Source organism: Gymnoscopelus braueri (assembly GCF_963280865.1).
Source record: "Gymnoscopelus braueri genome assembly, chromosome: 17".
NCBI classification, from domain to species: domain Eukaryota; kingdom Metazoa; phylum Chordata; class Actinopteri; order Myctophiformes; family Myctophidae; genus Gymnoscopelus; species Gymnoscopelus braueri.
Window position 1 is genome coordinate 31,508,811 of NC_137617.1, and position 22,961 is coordinate 31,531,771.

The 22,961-nt window shown below is 43.2% G+C and overlaps 1 protein-coding gene across 2 annotated transcripts in view; it reads left to right on the plus strand.

Moving 5' to 3' along the window:
* Positions 1 to 22,961, plus strand: part of llgl2 (LLGL scribble cell polarity complex component 2) — a 29,165-nt gene that overhangs the window by 2,285 nt on the left and 3,919 nt on the right. For both annotated transcript variants that reach the window (XM_080455139.1, XM_080455140.1), the window contains exons 2-22: positions 8,113 to 8,231; positions 8,722 to 8,819; positions 9,739 to 9,820; positions 11,225 to 11,340; positions 11,784 to 11,942; positions 12,954 to 13,116; positions 13,339 to 13,471; positions 13,569 to 13,623; positions 13,915 to 14,069; positions 15,195 to 15,406; positions 15,891 to 15,958; positions 16,523 to 16,676; positions 16,884 to 16,988; positions 17,424 to 17,519; positions 17,662 to 17,858; positions 19,288 to 19,438; positions 20,416 to 20,563; positions 21,063 to 21,179; positions 21,405 to 21,571; positions 22,098 to 22,362; positions 22,765 to 22,915. In XM_080455139.1, coding sequence (XP_080311265.1) covers positions 8,157 to 8,231; positions 8,722 to 8,819; positions 9,739 to 9,820; positions 11,225 to 11,340; positions 11,784 to 11,942; positions 12,954 to 13,116; positions 13,339 to 13,471; positions 13,569 to 13,623; positions 13,915 to 14,069; positions 15,195 to 15,406; positions 15,891 to 15,958; positions 16,523 to 16,676; positions 16,884 to 16,988; positions 17,424 to 17,519; positions 17,662 to 17,858; positions 19,288 to 19,438; positions 20,416 to 20,563; positions 21,063 to 21,179; positions 21,405 to 21,571; positions 22,098 to 22,362; positions 22,765 to 22,915 — 2,867 coding nt within the window. In that variant the 5' untranslated portion in view covers positions 8,113 to 8,156. The remainder of the gene's footprint in view (positions 1 to 8,112; positions 8,232 to 8,721; positions 8,820 to 9,738; positions 9,821 to 11,224; positions 11,341 to 11,783; positions 11,943 to 12,953; positions 13,117 to 13,338; positions 13,472 to 13,568; positions 13,624 to 13,914; positions 14,070 to 15,194; positions 15,407 to 15,890; positions 15,959 to 16,522; positions 16,677 to 16,883; positions 16,989 to 17,423; positions 17,520 to 17,661; positions 17,859 to 19,287; positions 19,439 to 20,415; positions 20,564 to 21,062; positions 21,180 to 21,404; positions 21,572 to 22,097; positions 22,363 to 22,764; positions 22,916 to 22,961) is intronic.

The window sequence follows — 22,961 nt, forward strand, 5'->3', positions numbered from 1 at the left end:
ATTACACCAGCATGGTAAAGTCCACCTGAAACTATTGTTGGTGATGGCAAAATAAATATCCCCTCCCATGGGTCGGCCAGGTCAGAGTGCTAAAAAAACATTGTCTTTCTTGTCGCGTGTAAATCAATATATCAGTGATATGACAGCTAGCCTTTAGTTAGCCATGTTCTGTATCCACAATTTTACTTGTAGAAATTATGCGACAAGAAAGACAATGTTTTCTACTATAAGGAATTTGACATACTCTAGTAGGTTGGTTCAGAAAATAGAAATTAGTGCAACAAAGCACACTACACAGTGTACAATATGTTTACATTTGAGTCTGAAGAGTTTATTTAGATTTCAGATTTGTGATATGTTTAACTTTTCAATACTTCATCATACTTCTACTCAACTACATCTCGGAGGCAACTATTGTACTTTACTCCACTAGAATTATTTGACAGCTTTAGTTACTAGTCTAGATTTAGATTACTAGAGGTTCGGGCCGCTACGTAGCCCTCACATCTAGAGTTCGGGCCGCTATGCGGCCCTCACACCTACGTCGCACTGCCGATCCGACCAATATGTCTGAGTCATAGTGTTGGGGTCTGTTTCTGTCTACCCGTGTCCCATTTATTCCCATATTTGGAGGTATCTGTCAGTCCTTGTCCCTTTTATGCCCATATATGGAGATCCCTGATGTCATCAGTATATGCTCATATATTGGAATGTCCATATATGGGCATATTGGTTGGATCGGCGCCGGCGGTTCTGGACAACTGGATATCCGAACTACTCGATGGCGGGCACCACACCCCCTTGAGTCCTTGCCGTTGCACGCGCCAAGTTTGAAGTCGGTCGGTCCCATACATGCTCTGGACAACCGGATCTCTGTATCTGTCAGTCCTTGGCCCTTTCATGCCCATATATGGAGGTCACTGATGTCACCAGTATATGCCCATATGGCATGCCCCCTTTTGTGCCCATGTTCCGTAGCAGCATCGGGAACTCCTTATATGGTTATGGCTTAGTCAGAGGTCCACCCGCTGGCTGGCTGGCCGGCCGGCCTTCCCATTAGCCAATTTTAATGTGTAACTAGGAGGATTAATACAAAACATATCACTTATACTTTGGCTAGCACGTTGATCTACAAGCTCACAAAGGGTTGCATTGTGATGCGCTGTGAGCTAGTATAAAAGCTTTTTTGCCAGACCCAAGGGGTCGGCCTACATGAGGCTTTGTCGGTCGGTCGGTCGGTCTGTCCCTCTTTTCCTCTGCACACACGTCATGCGAAGTCCGGCCATTCAGATTTCAACCACTAGGGGTCTGGCAGTACCAGGTCTCCTGGTTCCCTTGTTTTATAATTTTTACGTTTTTTAATAAATTGCGAAATTATTACATAACTAGAAGATGTGCTCCTCGGAGCACAGGTCTCCGCCAGGTCAGGTTGCAGCACGTCCTGCAAAGCTTAGCCTATGGGCGGTGGTGACAGACGGACACACACACGGACGGACGGACGGACAGGGGGTAAAACATACTCTCCACCATACCTTCGTACTTTTATTCATTCAGAGTATTTCTATATTGTGGTATTGCTACTTTTACTTTAAGTAAAACATCTGAGTACTTCTTCCACCACTGCTCTTAACTGATTTATATGACCAAGCATCCTTGGGCTCAGTCACTGATGCTGGTAGGTCTGTTACCTCTTTCATCTGATTCCTGTTTTACCTCTGCGATGTAGAAGAGATTTACCAAGCAGATGAGAAAAGCTTTGTCTGTGGTTTACTAATAAGACAGCAATAGGAAGTTGAGAAGCTATAAAATAACCTGTCCTCCACTAAATTGAATTCTCCTGCTTTACGAGATGCATTAAGTCAAATCATCAAAACACAGGCGAACACCATACAGTGATACCTTCCTTCACTACAGAGTAAGTTTACAGTACAGGCCAAAAGAAACCTTTTCCAATTGATTATGTCAGGGGCAGTTTAGTAGTTGAAAGTGAGGTGAGGAGCTCTGCTGTACCAATGTAAACCTGTGCTCCTCCTGACCCACCATCACCACCCTCTGGGTCTGATTACAGGAAAAGGGGGTGGGGGTTGTTGGGACACTGACATCCTGCCAACCACACCCTAAACTGACGAGATCTTATTTCTGTTGTGTAAGGGACAGTGCAGAAGACGAGCTGCGGTAGGAAGCATCTCCGCAATGTTTTTCTGTAGCGTTCATGATGAACACGCCTCCCTCTCGCCTCTCTTATTAGATGCATTCTTCTCTCTGTAAACACGGGGGGGGAATTTATATTTCACATACATGACTTCTTGGTCTTGTGTTTTTAAGAGACGACTTTCAGTTGGATATGCACTTAATTATACTGAGATGCCCCCCCCCCCCCCCACACACACTCTGATTGGTGACCTGTTATAATATTACTGATCACACCATATCATTTGATAATGAGTGTGAGAAGTGTCACCACTGCCAAGAATAGCCAGGCTGTGCCCAGTTATCATGGATCTCTGAAGTGTCACAGGTTTCGTCCTGCATCCCTTGTTTCTTTGTGTTGTCGATGCTTTTATTGCAAATGCAAAGAAAGGAAGCTTGTTTGGTGTGATGTGATCATTTTGAGGGGAATTCCTCATTTGCTTACAGAGCTAATTCTCTCAGACTGTATGTAGTATCTTAATTGTAGGCGTCAAGCAGGTTTTTCTCAGATTGTGCGAATTTGATTTTATAGCCTGGCTCTCTTGACATCATGAACTTAAGCTCGTCTTTTTTTTTTTGTAAATGAAGAGTTTGTCAAGGGAGCGGCTCATTAGTACTATGCCTTTTTTTCTCTCCGTCTCAGCAAGTGCTGACATAGCCAACCATTGCATAAGTAGAATATTTTGAATGCCAAGCATTTCCGGGCCAATCATTCTTACGCTGGGGTAGTATGTTAACTATGTTGTTTAAAGACGGAACTCTCTCTGCAGCTTTGTTGGTCTACTCTAGTTTACTCCTCTTGTTGTTGCCATGTCCAGGCACGTTTAGGACATTTTCTTTCCTCCATTGACTCCCTTCTCCACTCAGATGGTTCCCTTGATAATACTGGGAATTTGATGACCTCACTAGTAGATCATAGCAATAGTAGACTACAGCAATGCTTCTAATGAATTCAGACTGACAGGTTTTGGAATTATATTGTAGAGTGTGGACAGCTGAAGGATTTGCCACACATATGGGCCAAGTCTGCATTCTTATTTTTTTTTTGCTTTTCTTTCAGAGGGCATTTGTGTGCGTGTAGATGTGCATAACACATACAGTATGTTGCATTTAACATCACTGGGGAATTTATTACCATCTCTTTGACATCAGTAGGGAATTTATGACCTAGTGTTCTTCCAGCAGGAGCTCACCCTGTGTGTGTGCAGATCAAATACGGCGACCAAAGTGCCGACAACGCAAGCATCCAGTGACGTTGAATAGGGCTCCAGACTAACCATTTACATATAGCTTGCACTGGTACACCTTTTTCATTTACTTGCACCAGCATATAATTTGGGTGCACCCAAAGATTTTTGTCAGCTCCCATAGGACCCATACACAAGTTCTTAACACATTAAGTAAATGCTTGTATCCGAATAAATGTAGCTTGCAATTGCAAAGTTGAAACCTTCACTTATTTCTGAAATCTGTATTAAACAGGTGCCAGATCAGATGTTTACCTTTACTTACCAACGACGCTAAATTCATCTTGTACTGCATTAGTAATAAGCAATATGACAATGAATGTGATTAACAGCATAATTTTTTTTACAATCAGCGCCGTGCACCAAGCTTCGTTGGGAAGCAGCGTTGCAACGTGGAGGGTTCTGTAGGCCAGTGGTTCTCAAAGTGGGTACCGGTGACCTCCAGGGGGTCCCCAACGCAATGTGTTAATATAGCATCCAAACCAGTTTAACCACTTTAACTCTATATACATCAGCTCTGAGCCAGCTATTTGAAAATAGCTTATCTACAATCTCACAACGTGACAGGATTAGAATATTTCTTTGAAACATTTGAACACAAATCTTGTATTGGGGTCCCTGGTACAAAATAATTTCAGATGGGTGTCCATGGCAAATTGATTTGGGGGTCCTTGACATGAAAAAGTTTGAGAACCACTGCTGTAGGCGACTCATTATTGTGGTACTGCATGTTGTGTTTATTGTACAACTAGACTTGTGCGACCAGTTAAAAAGTTTAATTTTGTGACATATGTGCAACCACAGTGGTCGCACTCTGGAGCCCTGTTGAATGTAACCTATTTCCTAACACAAGGTATTTACACCTCTTTGGCCCATACGTTGTTAGGGAATGCCTTTTCTTAACTGAGAAGAGAATTAGGATGGGCCATTGCTCAGTGTTTGGCTTGAATGGTCCATAGTCCACTCCGGTTCTCTGTCACTCACCCATGACCTGACATTGTTTTTCAGAATGACCTGAAACTGATGGAAGCATTTGCTTTAGGGACTTCCCTGCAACTTTTAGAACGTCGTCCTCGTCCACAGGCTGACAAAGGCAAACAAAGCTTGTGTATATGTGCAGTCAAACATAGTATCCACATGATACTCACCGCCAAACCTGACCTGCTGTGGAAAAGTTAATCGTTGATGGTTTTGCCATTTTCCTCTACAATATTATAACCAACCTCAAATATCTCATATGACATTCCGCTTCAGCGCTAGTCTTTTTGTGCTTAGCAACGTAGAAGTTTTCCAAAGTCCTAAGGATTGCTAAATTGTTGACCCATGGTTAACAGAGGTTAAAGCCTCGAGTTTTTATAATATCTTTCTTTATACACATGGGCACAGATGCACCTTAAATCAAAGCTATATACTTCGGGAGCAAAGGAGGAGGTTGACATATCTGACAGTATTAAACATTGCTCTGCCAAGTTAATTGTGCTGTTCATTTAAAGCCGAGCCCCTGATAAGTACTGGGTGTGGGTGTAATACTCTCCAGTGCATTTAATAGCTAGTTAAGCTGCACTCGAATGTCTCTCAAGTTATTGGAAAGGCCACAATTAATCCACTTGGACTGCCATTAGCTTAGCACGTCTGAAGACTGGGGAGGGAGAACGCTGTGTGTACGTTTCGTTTACTTTTCTCTATAGACATTTTAAAACAGTAATGCCATTGTCCTGAACATTACCTTTGTGAACTTCCTTTTTTGTAACTGTTGGCCCTGGCTCAGAAACAGCTGTTAGTTAGCTAACTAACCTACAGAAAATGTCCATATTGTTTGTTTTTAATACTTTATTTTGTTTTTCTAGTTGTGTAAATAACTGACAGGATGATGACAAGGGTTTTGATGTCTCCCAGCAACAATGGAACATGGAAACCATCTACAGTGCAATGGTTTTCAACTCTGCTCCTGGAGACCAAAGAACACTGATGGCTTTCATTTGACCTCTCTAGTCGGAGAGTAATTTAAACCTGAGAGACACATGATCAATAAAATGACTGGGCTCTTAGAGTAGTCTGGTTCCCCAGGAGTCCAGGACTGAAGTTGAGAACATGGCTATGGGATGATACACTTTGTATGATAAAACAAGTTTGTCCATACTTATTGATTACCAAACTTTGACGTGAGTGTGTGTATATTGGTTGTTTTTCCATCAGGGGATTCTTATCCTAGTCGAAGGAGTCCATGGAAGCCATTCTCAATGTGTGAAAGAGACCTCCCACCCTGCCATTGTTAGCAAGGCTTATGGCTTTGAGCTCCCTCTTTCTGCTCCACTGGCTCTTGTGGGACAAGTGTGCGTGCGCACACAAAAACACACATACACTGTCACCCACATGCTCATGTCTGCAAGGACAACAGGCCTGTCCCACTGCTGCATCTCACTTGAGCTTGCCAGCAGTGTGAGTGTGAGAGCTACATAGGTTATTTTGTTACTGTAGCATTTCTACCTGATAGTCCACATGATTCATGATGACTGAAATTCTCTATTGGCTCAGAGTGGTTTCACTCTGTCTGATAAAACATTCCAGATGCCACCAGTCCAGACACTGTACAGTTTGGCAACCAGTGACTGCTGAACCCGTTTGAACCCCCCAGGCCTATCAGGAACCAAGTTGCCCAACTGTTGTCCTTTCTGAGGAAGTTTACTTGGGAAGTCTGTGAATGCCAGAAATGAGTAAGCCAGTGGCGCTGATATGACGGTAATAACTGAACTATGTCTCCATTTGGACTGAGAAAAATGAGCTGGTTTGGATGGAAATTGTGACTCATAGCTTAGGCCTGTGTCATGGACTTGTGATTTATATTTATATACGTGTATCATATGTCTGGCTGAGTGGCTGTTGTCTGATTTTTCCTATTCTACTGTTATTTTTTCTTCTACCGAATCATCAGAAATGTAGCCTGTTGGCTCAACCTGCACACATGAAACTACAACCTCTGTGCTCTTTTTCTTGACATTCCTTAGTGTCACTCGGCAAAGGGAAACGGCTAGCTTTTGAGTGCATGTGCAGAGAAGAAGTGAAGAACACATGCAATGAGGCTTAACATGTGGTTAACATGTGGTTTAACGTTTCTTTCACGTGATACAGCTTTGTAAGTCCATTCCTCTGTGAGGTGAGGAAATCGAGCTGGGGTCCGAATAGTCTTTTTTGTTTTGCTTCGGAAGTTAACTTAAGTTCGGAAGTTCACTAAATGACCCAGAAGTATTGTATCTAGGACATGATAAGAGACAGACATGATGGGAGCCAGTCAAATTATCTAGGCTAAATGGTAAGGAAAGGTGTTTCATTGCGTCCTTCAGGCCTGCAACAAAAGTTGTTTTATCAATACATTTTTCTATTAATTGAATTATCAAAACGAGTTGCTATTGCGCACCCCTGGGTGCGTAATAGGGATGGGTATGACTGCCCAAACTACATTTTATATTTAATATTCTACTGATCTTAATAAAAGATCCTATTTGAATATTTGTACAAACGGATAGAAACAAATCGAATTTGGGAACTGGCACAACTAAATTTTGAACTCATCCCTTGTGGATATGGGCATGTTTTTTGGTTTCTGGTGGTATCATACCAGAAATCAACAAAGATGCCTGTATCTTATGACAAGATTTTTCGTTCAGATGGTTGTGTACTGCATGTGTGTGTATGGGGGGTATTTTACAGTTTTTTCCCCGTTCTTTTACATTATTGATGAGCAAAATAATGCAAGTAAGGCATTTCTTCCCCTTTCTCTCCCCTCCCCTTTCCTGTGATTTTCCCCTCTTTTCATGCTTTAAAAAAAAAACAGCCCACTTCTATGACAGGTGTTTTCATCAGCGTGCGTGTGCCTGCTAACTGTGTGTGTTTGTGTGGTTTCTGTGGCAAAACAATAGTTTCTCACTTGTGCTCTACTTGACCCCTGACCCTGGTCTCTTGTCTGAGAGCATCCAGGGAAAGCCAGGGAATGGAAAACGTCAAACGTGTGTGTGTGTGTGTGTGTGTGTGTGTGTGTGTCAGAGAGAGAGTTCACAGGCTGCAAGAGATGAAGGGCCTGACTTTGCCCATAAAATTCCTGTCTCTCATTAGCAGCCTTGTCAGTGTACACACACACACACACACACACACTCTGAGCTACCTGAGCTGAGTCTGCATGACTCCAAAGCTTGTTCCCTCTTTCCACAGATGTTTGTTGTAATTCTACTTCCCTATGGCTGTTCCAAGAACGTTATGTTTTATCTTTCATTCCAGGGGTCTGAACTGCTCTGTCATCTCTTAGATCTCGCTGTCACATTCTTTGGCAACCTCCACTCAGAGCTTCTAATCTTGAACTTAATGAATGACAGTGATCTAGCCAGTCACCAGTCAAATGTATTTGTTTGCCTTTAGCGTATGGCCTGATAGAATAATGTAATTGCAACAGTGTCCGAAGAACAACAAAGATGGCGGCACATCATCTGTGCTGTCTGCTTCAAATAACTTTTATTGACGTTGTCAACCAGAAGGTGCCCTTTTCGACACGAGTATTGTATTAACATACTTTACCATACAAGTTAGAATAATGTTTTATTCATTAAAATAAGTCGGGATTTTAGCTTTAGCCCAAACTTGCATCTTTTATACACTAAATCTTATTTTTCTCTCTGTCGTCCAGGCGGTGTGTAGTGGCACTGGGCCTGTTGGCTCCAGGCTGAGAGGATGAGGAGGTTCAGGCGACATGGACAGGAGTCCCAAAGAGACCGAATCAAACAGGAGCTCTTCCAGTTCAATAAGGTAAAGAGAGACCAAGAAGAACCATCTGTATCTTAGAGCCGCCCTTGAACTTCAACGTTTTATTGTCACATCACAAGTTTACAGTGTAAAAGAGTGGGTGGGAAATTATTTACAAGCTCCCAATGATATGCAGTTACAAAACATAGTCATAAGAACTGGGAAAGGAACAAAAGAAAAAGTCAGATAACAGGACAACAGTATCAAATGTACATAAGGTAAGGTACACATTTCTTTTATAAAAAATGAGGCTCTTGTGCAAGTAAGAGACATCACTTATACAGTAGGAAATGGGGGGAGAGAGAGATGGGGAGTGACACGCAGCAAAGGTCATCGGGATTCGAACCCGCGACCCACTGTCAGGCTGCACCCTAGCCTAGGTGACTGCTACCCTAGCCGTCCGGGCCTTTTCCCCCCTTTTTGTCCACATCCTGTCCTGGTATTGTCCTCTTACACTCTTTTTGCCTCATTCTACATTTCACTCCTTTTTCAGACAGTGGAGCATGGATTCCCCCACCAGCCCAGCGCTCTGGGCTACAGCCCCACCCTGGACCTCCTGGCCATAGGCTCCCGCTCCGGAGCCATCAAACTGTATCCTCTGTGGTTCCTATACTGCCTAATCCTATACTGTGTTCATTTGTACATTCTCAGCTACAATTGGATAAATAAACACTAAGGGTTTTACTGCATTGGAAGGAGTGGGTGTGTGCAAAGTAACACGTGTATTCATGTTCCTGCGAGGACGTGAGCACGGCACGAGGTGGAATTAGGTTTTACATTTTCGTGCGTGTCATGTTTGAACTTGAGACAGGCGGTGCTAATGTGTGGCTGTGACTCTGCTTAAATCCTCGTCTGTGGTTCACATGGGCACCTGACGAAGGTATTTAATTTTCCCACGCTGTTGCCCAATGCAGCCTAGTACTCTCAGACACTGAATTCTGTGTGTGCGTCTCTTGTCTATCTCTCTCTATAGCCTCCCACACAATTATACTCATTGACAGCGTGGTGGAGCCAGTCAGTGCACTCTACCCATTCACACATTCAGACACACACACACGCTGGCTGTGATAACCCCAATGCCTTCTCTCGTTAGACTAATCCATTCATACAATGAGGCAGATTGTTCTGTGATAAAATAACACTAGGGACCCATGAAGGGAAATCTGTGAATGAATTTATTATTAGCTAAGAACAAGATGCTTCAGGCTAAATCACTAAAGAACAGAGCAGATTGTGTTATTTTTAACGACTGCCTGGACAGATTGTTTAAATGCTACAAATTATAGCACAAAATGTTAATGATTCGAAGTACCTAGTTCCCCACAGCATGACAAATGTACAGTATACTGTGCCATCTGCGCCTCAGTTTCTGTATGAATGCAAGGCACGAACATACTGTATCTGTTGTCCTTGTGTTCCGTTATCTGTGTGTGTGTGTGTGTGTGTGTGTTTGTCCAGTGTGAGCGCATGCATGCACGCCACGGTCAGTTGTTTCTTGACTATTGTTCAGGTATGGTGCCCCAGGGGTGGAGTTCATGGGTCTGCATGATGAGAATGCTGCCGTTACACAGGTGCACTTCCTGCCACACCAGGTGAGTGAGCGCGCGCACGCACACACACACACACACACACACACACACAGTCACGTACCCACCCAGAACCTTGGTACCATTGTTAGTGAAATACATTTTTTTTTTCAGTCCAAGTCAGTTTGGATGGAAAAATCTTTGTTCATAAGGCTTGGATAAAATGGCAGAGCGTTCCTTATCAGCACTCAAGGTTTTTTTGGCACGTACAATGTCTGCAATGTGGAAACAAAGAGGCAGAATCACAGAATAAGGACATAAAAACTGATTTCAAGTATTGGATACGGAAGTGTGTGGAATTTGGGGAAGATTATGATAAAATCTGAGAACATATTACGTTTTTAGAATAGTTAGTGTTTAGACCATATGTTTCTCCTCAGCAGCAATGCTGTCGTTGGTAAACAAATGGGATAGAGAGAAAAATGGGCAACATCTAAACGACAGAGGAACACAGTATATAATAACCACACATTGAAATCCTTGTTATAGGCCCTGAGAGTATTTCTAATGCAATTCAGCTGTCCCTTGGTTCATTGGCATCCAATGTAACACAAAGAACCTGGGTGTCTTTTTTGACAACCACATGAACTTTTAGTTCCATGTAAAGAACCATCTACCATTTACGCAATATTGCAAAAATCGAACCAATCCTTACTTCTCATGACTTGAGAACTTGCCTTTTGTCTCTTCCCGGTCCAGAATAGATTTTAAAATCCTTAAAAACTTATAAAGCATTACATGGGCTAGCCCCACTTTATATCGCAGGCTTACTGCACTCAAAGCCCAATGTGAGATCTCCCAGGTCCTCTGACAAAGAGGCCTTTTGGAAATACCCGCGACCAGACTCAAAACTAAGGGTGACCGGGCCTTTGCAGTGGTTGCTCCTACACTGTGGAACGCTCTACCCTTGGCGATAAAAAATGCTGAGTCAGTTGACGGTTTTAAGAACTTGTTAAAATCACATTTGTTTCGTAAGCATTTTGTCTTTATGAAGTTTTTCCCTGACCCACTTGTGCAGGTCAATGTTTTACTTTACTTCTTGTTGTACTATTGCTCTTATGTGCCTTGTTTTAACTTGTCTTAACTTGATTGTTTATATTGTTGTCTATTGTACAGCACCTTGTAACATTGTTTCGAAAGGTGCTTTATAAATGAAATGTACTTACTTACATATAGGGCATTTTGCTATTGTTTTTATTATGCTGGTTGATTATACAAACGTTCTTGAATTTAACATATCAAATCCCCCAATAATACAATAGAAGATATAAACAAAAAACAACATAAAAATTGATTCACACAGGTTATTTCAGTGCGTTCATTCCATTGTTATTACAAGACTTGAACACTCATCTTTCGCACTAAGCTGGTTGTACTGGTGACGTCCCTGTGTTTATATAATGACTTAAGGTTGAACTGGTGACTCTACTGGATGACAACAGTCTCCACATGTGGACTCTGAGAGCTCACAAAGGATTGTCTGAACTACTGGAGATAGGACGCTTCACGCTAACTGGACCCCCTGGGTAACACACATACACAAACTCACACACGCACCCTTAGTCCTCTGTCAATACACACTCAATAAACTGTATAGCTCTGCGTTCTGTAGAGAAGAACAGTGATTCTCAAACCTTTTTAATTTCAAGGACAAGTTTGATTTGCATTAGGCCACAGATCCCCATTTGATTATTTTTTGTGACCCCATCTACACTGTAAAATAAGTTGATTTAAATCTGAGTATAAATGTAATCTGAGTTACAGATCCGTAAAAGGTCCATTTGATTCCTAACTATCAATCATTTGGCTGAGACCTCCTGGATCCCCCTCAAGGACCGCTGGGGGTCTCCAGACCCCACATAGAGAATCCAGGGGATTAGAGGATTGATAATGAACCACATGACCTTATTTTCTTCTAATGTATCTCTGGCTTACCGACCTCATGATCTCTCTTTATCTCCCAACTCAGTGCTCCCCCCAGTGTCACCCGTGTCACCGCAGTGCTGGCTCACTCTTCAGGAGAGCTGCTACTGCTGGGGACGGAAGGAGGCCATGTCTTTGTGGTTGAGGTCCCTGGCTTCAGAGAGCTGGAGGAGAGAAACATCAGCCTGGACCAAGTTGCCAACAGGTTGGTGTCAATCACACCATAGACCCGCGCCTACGCACTTTAAAAAACACTAAAACTCTCTAGACTTAGTAAACTGGACCCGAGTTGGCTCTGTACGTGGACCGCTTTTTTACCCCCCATCTCTACACCAAATCTCTTCACCAAAAATAGCCGATCTACAAGCTCACGGCGTGCGGCTAATGTTCCCCCCCATAATATGTCTGCTGGGGTTCAAATGATTAACCTCTATTTTCACTATTTCAAAAATAGCGAAAATAGCAGATCTGCAAGCTCACAAGGTTGCAAGCTTGTAGGTCTGGTATTTTCACTACATTTTGAAAATGTTTAAAAAAATGTCACCTATGACATGCCCAAAATAGGGACGCCAGGTTGTCCGTGGTTAAACTCTAGGGCTGGTCAATACGTTTTCTCCAATAATAAGACTGAAAGTAACAACAAATGAGACATGAGAGTTAACTGAGAATATTCCTTATCATTATATCTGTGGGAGGCACAATAATGAACAAAAATCATCTCCTTCAAACTTACTCAGCTCTATTAGACACACTTATGCATGCTAGGGATGTGACTGATTAGGATTTTCAGCAGTAGTTTAGTCGACAGCTGTAATAGAAAAAGAATCAATTCTTATTTTCAATTAACTCTCAAAACGTCAAAGCCTAATGTTTCAAATCCATACTTTTAAAAATGTCATGTCTGTTCATGTATCTATTTTTGTAAATGTGGGTATTTAAAAAATGTATGCCTTTAATGAAATGGTTAAACAAATGGAAACTCTATTGACAGTGTCCTTAATAGCCCCTCTCCTACATAACAATAGGAAATAAAACCTGCCACCAACACTACATCACTGCTATACACACGTGGTCACAAATTCACCCTTGCTCTAGGCCGCTGCAGATCAATAATGGCATTTTAACTGCAATGTCTTTGTTTCCCTGTCTCCCTCCCTTTTTTCCCATACTCCCTTCTTCTCGCACTACCTTTTGTCCACCCTCTCCCTCTGTCCAGTGTACCAGAGGACTATATAGGCCGGAGGAACCTGGAACACGTAGAGTCCTTGCAGGAGAACCCAGTCGATCCAAACCAGGTGGTTATTGGCTACGGACGAGGTCTCATGGTCGTTTGGGACCTGGAGAGACAGTGTGCTGTCCAACACATACCCGCTACACAGGTATATTACTCTGCAGTCAAGCCAATAAAATGTAACGTGCCACTCTTGCAATACTTTCCGTTCATTTCTTTTTTTTTAAGAAACGCCTGTTATGAAAGAACGCCACCCAGTACTGTATAAACTGAGATTGTGAGCTCTGGAAAGGAGCGGCATTCTTTCACTTGTTTCAGTTGTTTGTTCGTCATAAATTTGCCCCGTAACCGTCGCCGTTTGTTTCCACAGCAACTGGAAAGCGTGTGGTGGACAGAGGACGGCGGCCATATTCTTAGTTCCCATAGCGACGGCAGCTATTGTCGATGGACAGTGGGTGGGGAGGACTCAAAGGACGAAGAGGAGAAATCAGATATCCCTTACGGTGAGGATTAAAATGCAAGCCTCACTACAAACGTCCCAGGGTAGCAATTTTCTTCAGGCTGTTTACAAATAAACCCCTCTTCATTTAATCTGTGCAGGACACTTCCCCTGTAAGGCAATTTCCAAAATTGTTCAGCTACCTACAGCAGAAGGGTAAGCTCTCTTAGTCCACTCCTTCATTCATCCTTTCTTTATTTATATTTTCATTTCTTTGTTTCTTTAATTTCTTTTTTATTATTTGTCTTTCTTTCCTTCCTTCCTTCCTTTGTGACATTGACATTCTGTTTCTGCCTTCTCAGTGAAAGTGGTAACTGAGCTTATTGGTGTCATGAACATCTGAATGTTTAACCTGTGTTTCACACCCACCTGTTATACATTAATCCTCAGCAAATAGAGCTGAACTTGAACTTTTTTCCCCTTCCCTTCCTCTCTATCTGTGTGCAGGCCTCCATTCCTGCTGTTCAGTGGTGGCATGCCAAGGGCCAGTTATGGGGACAGACACTGCATCAGTGTGATCTACAATAAAACACACGTAGCTCTGGACTTCACCTCCCGGATCATTGACTTCTTTGTCATCAGAGACGGGCCGCAGCACACAGGTGGGCCCTACACACCAAACCAAACAACCAACCCACGCACTGACTTCTTTCATAAACATGGCTGACATACTGCACTTATGCTACGTTTTTGGCAGCTGTGTTATCACCATTGCCAAATATTTTAAGAAGCCAAATGTTGACACATGTCACAAAATGCTAACGGAAATACCTCTGGGCTGTTGGTGATTTGTATGAGTGTGTCAAAATGCTATTTATAATTGTGTAGTCACCTGACAACAGACTTAACTTTGTTGGCAATGGTAAGAACAGATCTACAGTATACCCTGCTAAGATGAAAGAAACGGAAGTATGTTTTCCGTTTGTAGAAAATATATATTAAAAGATATGGCATAGCTGACGCAGGGCACAAGCAAACGCCTGAAGTGGAATGTTGAGCTCTTCACAGGTCCAAAATGACGAACCCGAACCGTAATGGACCTGAGAAATCGGTTCAGAGACCCAATTGTTTTTTTTAACCATAATTGGACCTGCAGCGTATCTTTTTTCTCTCACTCTTATTGTGCAGCCTAATTATCACGCAGCACTTCACGCAGCTCTTGATAGAATCTGAACTGACCCAGACCTGAGTGACGATGATAAAACAAGGACCTGAACCCTTTTGGGTCTCGGGCATTGTCGGGTCTTTTCGGTTGAGGTAGACCTGTGAAGACCTCTAGTGGAATGGAACATAACATTGAAGAATCAACATGTCAAGCAGTTCTAAATTGTAAGAAAATATATATATGTCAAGGAACTGACCCTGTGTGCCATCACATACTTCTAGAACTTCAGTCTCTTTCATTGTCTGTGTAACAGTTTCACAGATTGACACTTTCAATTTTCGTACAGACTAATTTCCCAAGCTGAGTGTGCTCCTACTGACAGTAGTTTAAGAAATCAAGGATGGGTGCTGGCTCAAAACAAACAGTCTTAAGAAAGAGTCTCACTCACAGAAGAAGTTTTATCATTTTTAATGTGCTGCAGAAGCAGTAAGTAGCCCTGAACCCCACATTTACAAACTTAGCAGCTGGATATTGGATTAGAAAGTCTGTGGTGCATTATTGCTTTCATAATGGAGTTTGAGCCCTTCAGTTTAGAGTCTCCCAATGCCTTACTGTCTGCTAGGTGATCCCAGTGCTCTGGTGGTTCTGGTGGAAGAGGAGCTGGTGGTCATTGACCTGCTGACAGAGGGCTGGCCGGTCATCCAGACTCCTTACCTGGTACCGCTCCACAGCTCTGCCATCACCTGCTCTCACCACATCTCCGCCATCCCCCTCAAGCTGTGGGAGCGCGTCATCGCTGCCGGAGAGCTGCAGAGCACACACTACTCCAAAAAGGTAGGCTGACGTTGACCTACTTTTCATCTGTGCGCTTTCACTTGATAGAAATGGCAATATATAAATAAAGTTTGCAAAGAGAAGTTAAGTCCAATTAGACAATGGCTGTCATATATCAGTTTCTGCAGGAGCACCTTTTTGAGTGTTTAGAAAAATAAAAATAATAATTCTACTTACTGTACAAAAAAATAAATAAAGAAATGATGCAATCTGATTGAAGCATATTAAATGTACTCTTACTGACATATGTAGAAATGCTCCTAGAATGGCCTCAAACTCCTCAGCTATTCATCAGTGGAATGCTGAATCGTAAACATGGATGTAGTCTCAATCTTTTGTTGGAATGGACCGCATTACGGTGGTATTATTGGAATGTCGCATCCTAAACATAGATGTTGCCTCAATCTTTTGTTGGAATTGACCGCATTATGGTGGTATTATTGTTAAACTTTAATTTCCCCTTGTGTGGTTTCTTTCCCTACAGCCGTGGCCTGTCACAGGAGGCCAGAACCTGGCACCAGACCCCCCTCAGAGAGACCTGCTGCTCACAGGGTCAGTTTAAAGTCACATTTTAGATATTTAAGGCAGTTTAACTTTTCTGTTATTGGCCAACTCAACTCTTCATCTACTTGACATTGTCAAATCACAAGGTGTAACAGAGTGGGGGAAATAGTTTTTTGTGCAAACTGCCTATTGTTAGATTAGATAGAAGTAAAATATTTAATATCAAAACAACTAGCAGCAAATTGCTGCAGATATCAAATATGGGAATGTATTCAGTCATATAGAAGTTATCGTACCAATCTAACGGGAGCAGCATGTAAGACTGACATGGCGACAGGGTTCAGTGGCTATTTAGCAGCCTGGTGGCCTGGCTGTGGAAACGGTCCCTTAGTCCATTTGTTCAGCATTTGATACCACGGTATCGGCTGCCTGCTGGTAGCAGTCTGAACAGATTTTGGCTGGGGCGGTTAGTGTCTTTGACGGTACGCTTTGACTGGAGGAAAGCTAACCTCCGGTGTGGTTCTAGGCTGTCCGCACCGCCTCTGTGGTATTATGTTGACTCAGTTGATCTTTTGGATATATTAGCAATGGTGTATTAATTTTTGTCCGTAGGCATGAGGACGGGACAGTGCGCTTCTGGGATGCATCAGGAGTGTGTCTCTATCCCATGTATAAGTTGAGCACAGCCAGCGTGTTCCACACGGACGCTGACCCCAATGATAACATGAACCAGGGCACTGAAGGAGAATGGCCTCCGTTCAGGAAGGTACGTGCGCATTCACGTGTCGACACACAAAGAGGGCCCTCAAAACAGTGCATGTTGTGATAACATAACAAAAAGGGCAAGGATAAAGGACAACTTCCCAGAGCAAAAGTCACGCACAATTACGACAAACATGTTACTCTTATTGACTATAATATCTTTGGCACGAGTCTGCCTATTTTCCCTTATTCTTCCTTGCCTCTCTTTCAGGTAGGCTGTTTTGATCCCTACAGCGATGACCCAAGGCTGGGTGTACAAAAGATCCACCTGTGTAAATACAGTGGTTACCTGACTGTGGCGGGCACTGCTGGACAGGTAAAAGAGCACTGTAATACATTTGTTAACTGAAACCAGTGCCTGTCATTTGTGTTTTAATATCTGTCATTAAACTGCAACCAGGCCTCTGCACTCCCAAAGAATTGCTGTTATTTGGTCGGTTGTCGATAGCTGCTATAGTGTATTTGTCATCACTGAGCCATGTATTTTTTGCTGAACTGTGGAGTTCTTGCAGACAAATTCAAATATTATCCACTTAAACCCTATATACTTCATTGACCAGGGTCCCCCAACAATCTACTTGCTCACAACATGTTGCAATGCCTTGTGAGCTTGTAGATCTGCTGACTTTGCCTGCATGCTTGCCTATTTTCCCCGAATGTTCACCTAGAATAACTTGCCCAGAATAGGGATGCTAGGGTTCATGTGGTTAAAGTTGTGCCCCTTCCATCTTGTCTGTGTGGCGTTGTCCAGATCCTGGTGCTGGAGCTGAATGACGAGGCAGCAGAGCAGACAGTGGAGGCTAAAGTAGTGGACCTGCTGCAGGGCCAGGAGGGATTCCGCTGGAAGGTAATAACTAACTGTGCCAGTCAGACAGAATGATAATGCTGCTAATGGGATATGCTCATCTGATCAATATAGAGCGTATCTATAGTCATTACTCATCTATGCTGTAGCACTAAGACTAAGGTGTTTATACTCCCTGGTTCAGGGCCACACTCGTCTGGACGTACGAGAAGAGCCTGTGATGTTTCCTCCAGGCTTCCAGCCCTTTGCTCTGGTCCAGTGCCAGCCTCCTGCCGTGGTCACTGCCCTCACATTGCACTCCGAGTGGAAGTTGGTAGCCTTTGGCACCAGCCACGGATTTGGACTGTATGACTACCAACAGAAGAACAACGTCTTTGTCAAGTAAGGAGGCGTGTGTGCTTGTACTTTGTGAGAACCTAATGTTCCCTTAAGGATCGAAAGAGGAGGACAATCACAGGTCATTTTTGGTCGTCACTTTGGTCGAGGCTTTTTTAAGTTTAGGACTTGCTTTTAAAGTTTGAATTGTAATGGTTTGGGTAAAGGTCAAGGCCATGCAGTTGGGATGATAAAGGGTGGAATTGGAAAATGAATGTAGTCAATGTAAATCAGTCGAACGTCTGCAAGGGTAAAAGGGTGTGTGTGTGAGTCAGAGATTATCTTGTATTTGCCATATTGCCCTTTGTGTGAGGAAGATAACAATATATACAGGAAATGGACAATACATGTCTCTATTCCTGAACCTGCTTATGCATGCCATACATGTCTGCCTGCACAAAGTAGCCATGTTTATTAATCATCATTTTGTAAAGGCAGTAAGTGATATTTATTGTTCAAAGAAGTGTAAAATAGTTCTATATTCTGTAATTGTTTTGCTACAGTATAGAGTGTTTGTTTGTTCAGTAACAGGTGGCTCCTGTCCCAGTTCTTAATGTAATTGGAAGTGACGACACAAAGAAATGAGCAGACAAAATTGGAACTGGAACACTATAAAATTGAAGCTAATAAATGGGTACTCTCTCCTGATTGGGTGAAATTGGCAACCCACCTGAACATGTCTTTTCTGTTTTATTAACCCATTTAGACCTGAGGCCGATTCTAAAAGCGCCTTCTAAAACCTAACCATAGTTTTCTGAAAACGTTTAAATTCTTACTAAAAATAAAAATAGAAAATGATATATATGTATCTATATGTATAGCAACAACTGATGAGACACAGAGGTGGCTCCCGGATTGAAAGGTATAACAACGTATAGGTAGCAACAGGTCTCAATGGGTTAAAGAACCGGAGAGACTGGGACGCCCCTGTTACTGAACAAACACTATCAATGATTACTCTCTGAATATAGAGCTTTAACTTTTTAAAACAAAAACATATCACACTACCTTTAACACTATTTATGATATTTTTGAGGATTATTGTGTAAGGACATTGGATATCCTCCACCCACTAGATGAATCCCCAGTATAAGTTAGCCACTTAGATAGGTGATGGGGGTGGTCACATATCCATATGACCTATGATGGTGACAATGTATAGTGTTTCACCTTGAGACCTGACAGACACAATTTGGGTTGAAACTGACATGAAAGATCCCTAGATTTGTGTGTGTGTATATGTAGGGTTAAGTGGTTAAACTGATTTTGATGCCGTATTAACTCATTTTGCTTGGGACCCCCTGGAACCCTCTCAACGACCCCTGGGGATCCCCGGACTCTACTTTGAGAAACGATGGCCTAATGCATATCAAACTTGGGGGGGGTCCTTTTAAAATGAAAAATGTTGTGAAACACTGCCCTGCCTCTTCCGTAGGTGTACCCTGAACCCCAGTGACCAGCTGGCCATGGAGGGTCCTCTGTCCAGGGTGAAGAGCATTAAGAAGTCTCTCCGGCAGTCCTTCAGGCGGATCCGTCGCAGCAGAGTGTCCCTAAGGAAACACCACGTCACCAACAACGCCGCCAAGGTAAACGCATGGATTAAGGTTCTCCGTCGCCACAACGCCATTTCTTTCACTGGTTGGCTGTATGCAGAACGGCAAGAACATAGGTTTAGAACGATAATACCTAAACATAATTCTACATATTGCGCTTATTGTTTAGGAAACAGAGTCCTAGTGTGAGGGGGGGGGGGGTCCTTTCATGGTGTTTCACAAATCACAGATTAGGTACTTGGCCTGACAAAATGTTTCATTTTATTTAGCTTTATTCCATGTAAAAAACATTTCACTGGGAACAACTACCTTTTTCAGCGCAGTTGACTAGATCAGTGGTTAAATGGAAAAATGTTTGATAAAACAATCATCTAAAACTGTACTTAATGAAATGTTATGGCCACAGCTTAAAATAAATCTGTGGAGGCAGTAATTGCAACTCTTTCACTCGGTTTCTTTTTTGTGATTACATTTATATTATATTCTTCAAAAAGTGGGCTATTGTTCATTCATGGCATCATACTAGCTATGACCTTCTCTTTTCTAAGGGAAATGTAGTTGGTAAAGGGGGTACTTAAATCAGGGAAAGGGGGTACTGGAGCCAAACAGTTTGAGAACCTCTGGACTATCATTGGTTATCCAACTTTTTAGTTTCAAGGACCCCCATAACTTAGGGGTCCATTTGGTTCCATTTGTACACCCTCAGAGTTACAGACCTTTTTTAAGGGTCCATTTGGAACCCCCTCATGGAACCCTGAGGGTCCCTGGACCCCTCATTTGAGAACCACAGGACTTTCATATGGCCTCCATTTTGCTCTCAGCGCAAGCAAAAATAGAGCAAATGACCACTGTGTGAATATGGCCAATTGCCCGTGACGGGGTTAATAGAATGCCAAATATGCATTTGGCATCTTGTTAAACAACCTCTCTCTTTCTCCATCTCTCTTTCTCACTCTCTCTCTGATCGATTTATTTTCTCCTCCCTCTGACCTTCTGCCGTTTCTGTGTAGCTCCAGGAAGCCAACGCGCGTCTAGAAGCTGAGCTAGCAGAGATGGAGCTGGCTCCGGTCCAGAGGAAGATAGAAGCACGCTCCTCGGACGACTCCTTCACCGGCCTTGTGCGCACACTATATTTCGCAGACACCTTCCTCTCAGACAGTGAGTTTACGTTTCACAACCCTCCACGTTGTCATTAAGGCCTTTTTATGTATTGTTTGTCGCAAATATTTTACTCTGTATTGTAGATTTGTTTTATGCACTATAAATAAAATGTATTATTAAGTTTAGGCTTTTTTTTAAGGGGGGGGGCAAGAAAGCTTGATTCCTTATCACCCCTAATGGTCTGAAGATGATTTCTGCCAGATGTGTTAACCACCCTATATACCGTACTTAGTTGAACGGGGTCCCCCAGGGGTCTATACGTGGCCCGCTCCTTTTTTACCCTCTCACCAAATCTTAGCTCAAAATGGCCGATGTACAAGCTCACAACGTGTCACGGCACGCTGTGAGATTGTAGATCTGCTATTTTCACCTCGCCCCAGAATAGGGACGGCAGGGTTCATGTGGTTAAAAAGGCAAATTTAAGTTATTGATTGACATCTAGATGCTTTGAGGCACATTCCACTGATGTTTCCCGCTCTCTCCCCCCCCCCCCCAGGCAACCACAACACACCCTCCCTGTGGGCAGGGACCAACGGCGGCTGTGTGTTTGCCTACATGCTCCGGCTTCCACCTGTAGAGCGTCGAGCAGATGACCCTATCAGCGCACAACCCGGTGAGAACCATGCAGACCCAAACTGTTTGGAGTAGTTGGCACGTCGACATGCAAAGTGTTTGCCAACTCCAACAATAGGCCTTTGATAAAAAAGGAACACACTTGATTACATCTAAGTCTTACACCCTTTCCCCCTGGCTTCCTGTCCTTTCTTCCTCTCGTTTCCTCTGCCCCTCCATCTCTTCCCCCCTCTCTCTCTCTCTCTCTCTCTCTCCGTTCTTTTAGCCAAGGAAATACAGCTAATGCACCGGGCCCCGGTGGTCGGTATTGTGGTGATGGATGGCCATGGCGCTCCTCTCCCTGAACCCCTGGAGGTGGCCCACGACCTGGCCCGCTCGCCCGATATGCAGGGCTCCCACCATCTACTGGTTATATCCGAGGAGCAGTTCAAGGTCAGGAATACTTCAGGATACCCCTCTCTTGCACAGCTGACACTTAACATGGACACGCTCACACAGCACGCACACACAAAGCAGCGGTCCCACAGTTCACACATGACCCGGGTGAAGAACCATAGGAACCATTGTTGTAGACTACAGCATTAGATTCAGGTTGACTTCATTTATCCTACAGGAAATTGTAATATTGCAGTTGCCAAAAAATAATGACAAAGGTTCAGAGGTACTCTGAATAATACAAACAATATACTCACAGAACAAAATAAGAAAGAATGCAATAATTGTATAAAGTGAAGTGAATAATAAAGTGATTGTGTGGCTATCGCAAAACCAAGTTTGGCAATAAACAAGAATGTAAGTTGATCAAATTGTCAAAATGCATTAATAAAAAATATTGCACCAATATAATTGCACCATTTGTTTAATATGTCTTAACTGGTTATAGCAACTTCACCCCAAGTGGAGCCCTTAAAATCTGACCCTATTTCCTTAATGTGTGTGCGCATGCATGCATATCTAGGTGTTCACTTTGCCAAAAGTCAGTGCCAAGATGAAGCTGAAGCTGACGGCCATCGACGGCTCCCGTGTGCGGCGGGTGGGTGTGGCCTGGTTCGGCAGCAGTCGGACGGAGGACTATGGGGAGAGCGGCCTGGTGGTCCTCACCAACCAGGGAGACGTCCACGTGATATCGCTGCCGGGGGTGAAGATGCAAGTGCAGTACCCGTGTATCCGCCGTGAGGACGTCAGCGGCATCGCTTCCTGTGTTTTCACCAAGCACGGACAGGGTAAGAAAGGCTTGTCCGGGACACGAAATAATTGATTTACAAGCTAACAACGTTACAAGACGCGTCCCTAGCTTGAAAATCTGTGGTTTTCGATAGTGACACCCTTGTGTGACAAAGTGTAGATTAGGCTTAAGGCTCCTCTTACCTTCTTAATTTCTTAAGTGCGTTATAATCCATAATATCCATAGGCTAGACATTTTTGTTTTACTTGATGAAGCCCCAAAACGTTGACCAAATTAAGTTTATTGTAAGTATCAAGACAGTGTGCAGACTCTGTACTTTTGCCCCATTAGACCACCCATTGCTATAGTACACCCATTGCGATAAGTGCTTTCTCTGGTATTGACTTATTCTGAATGTGCTTGTCTTTTTGTTTCTTTATTACCCATGAACACTCCTCAGGCTTCTACCTGATCTCTCCATCTGAGTTTGAGCGTTTCTCTGTGTCCGCCCGCTGCGTGGTGGAGCCGCGGTCCCTCGTGGAAGTGCCGCCTCTTTCACCCACCTCCACCCAACACAGAGCACAGCCTGACGGGGCGTCTGCAGACCACAGGTTCACACATGCATACGTACACACACACTCATGCGCACATGCTTTA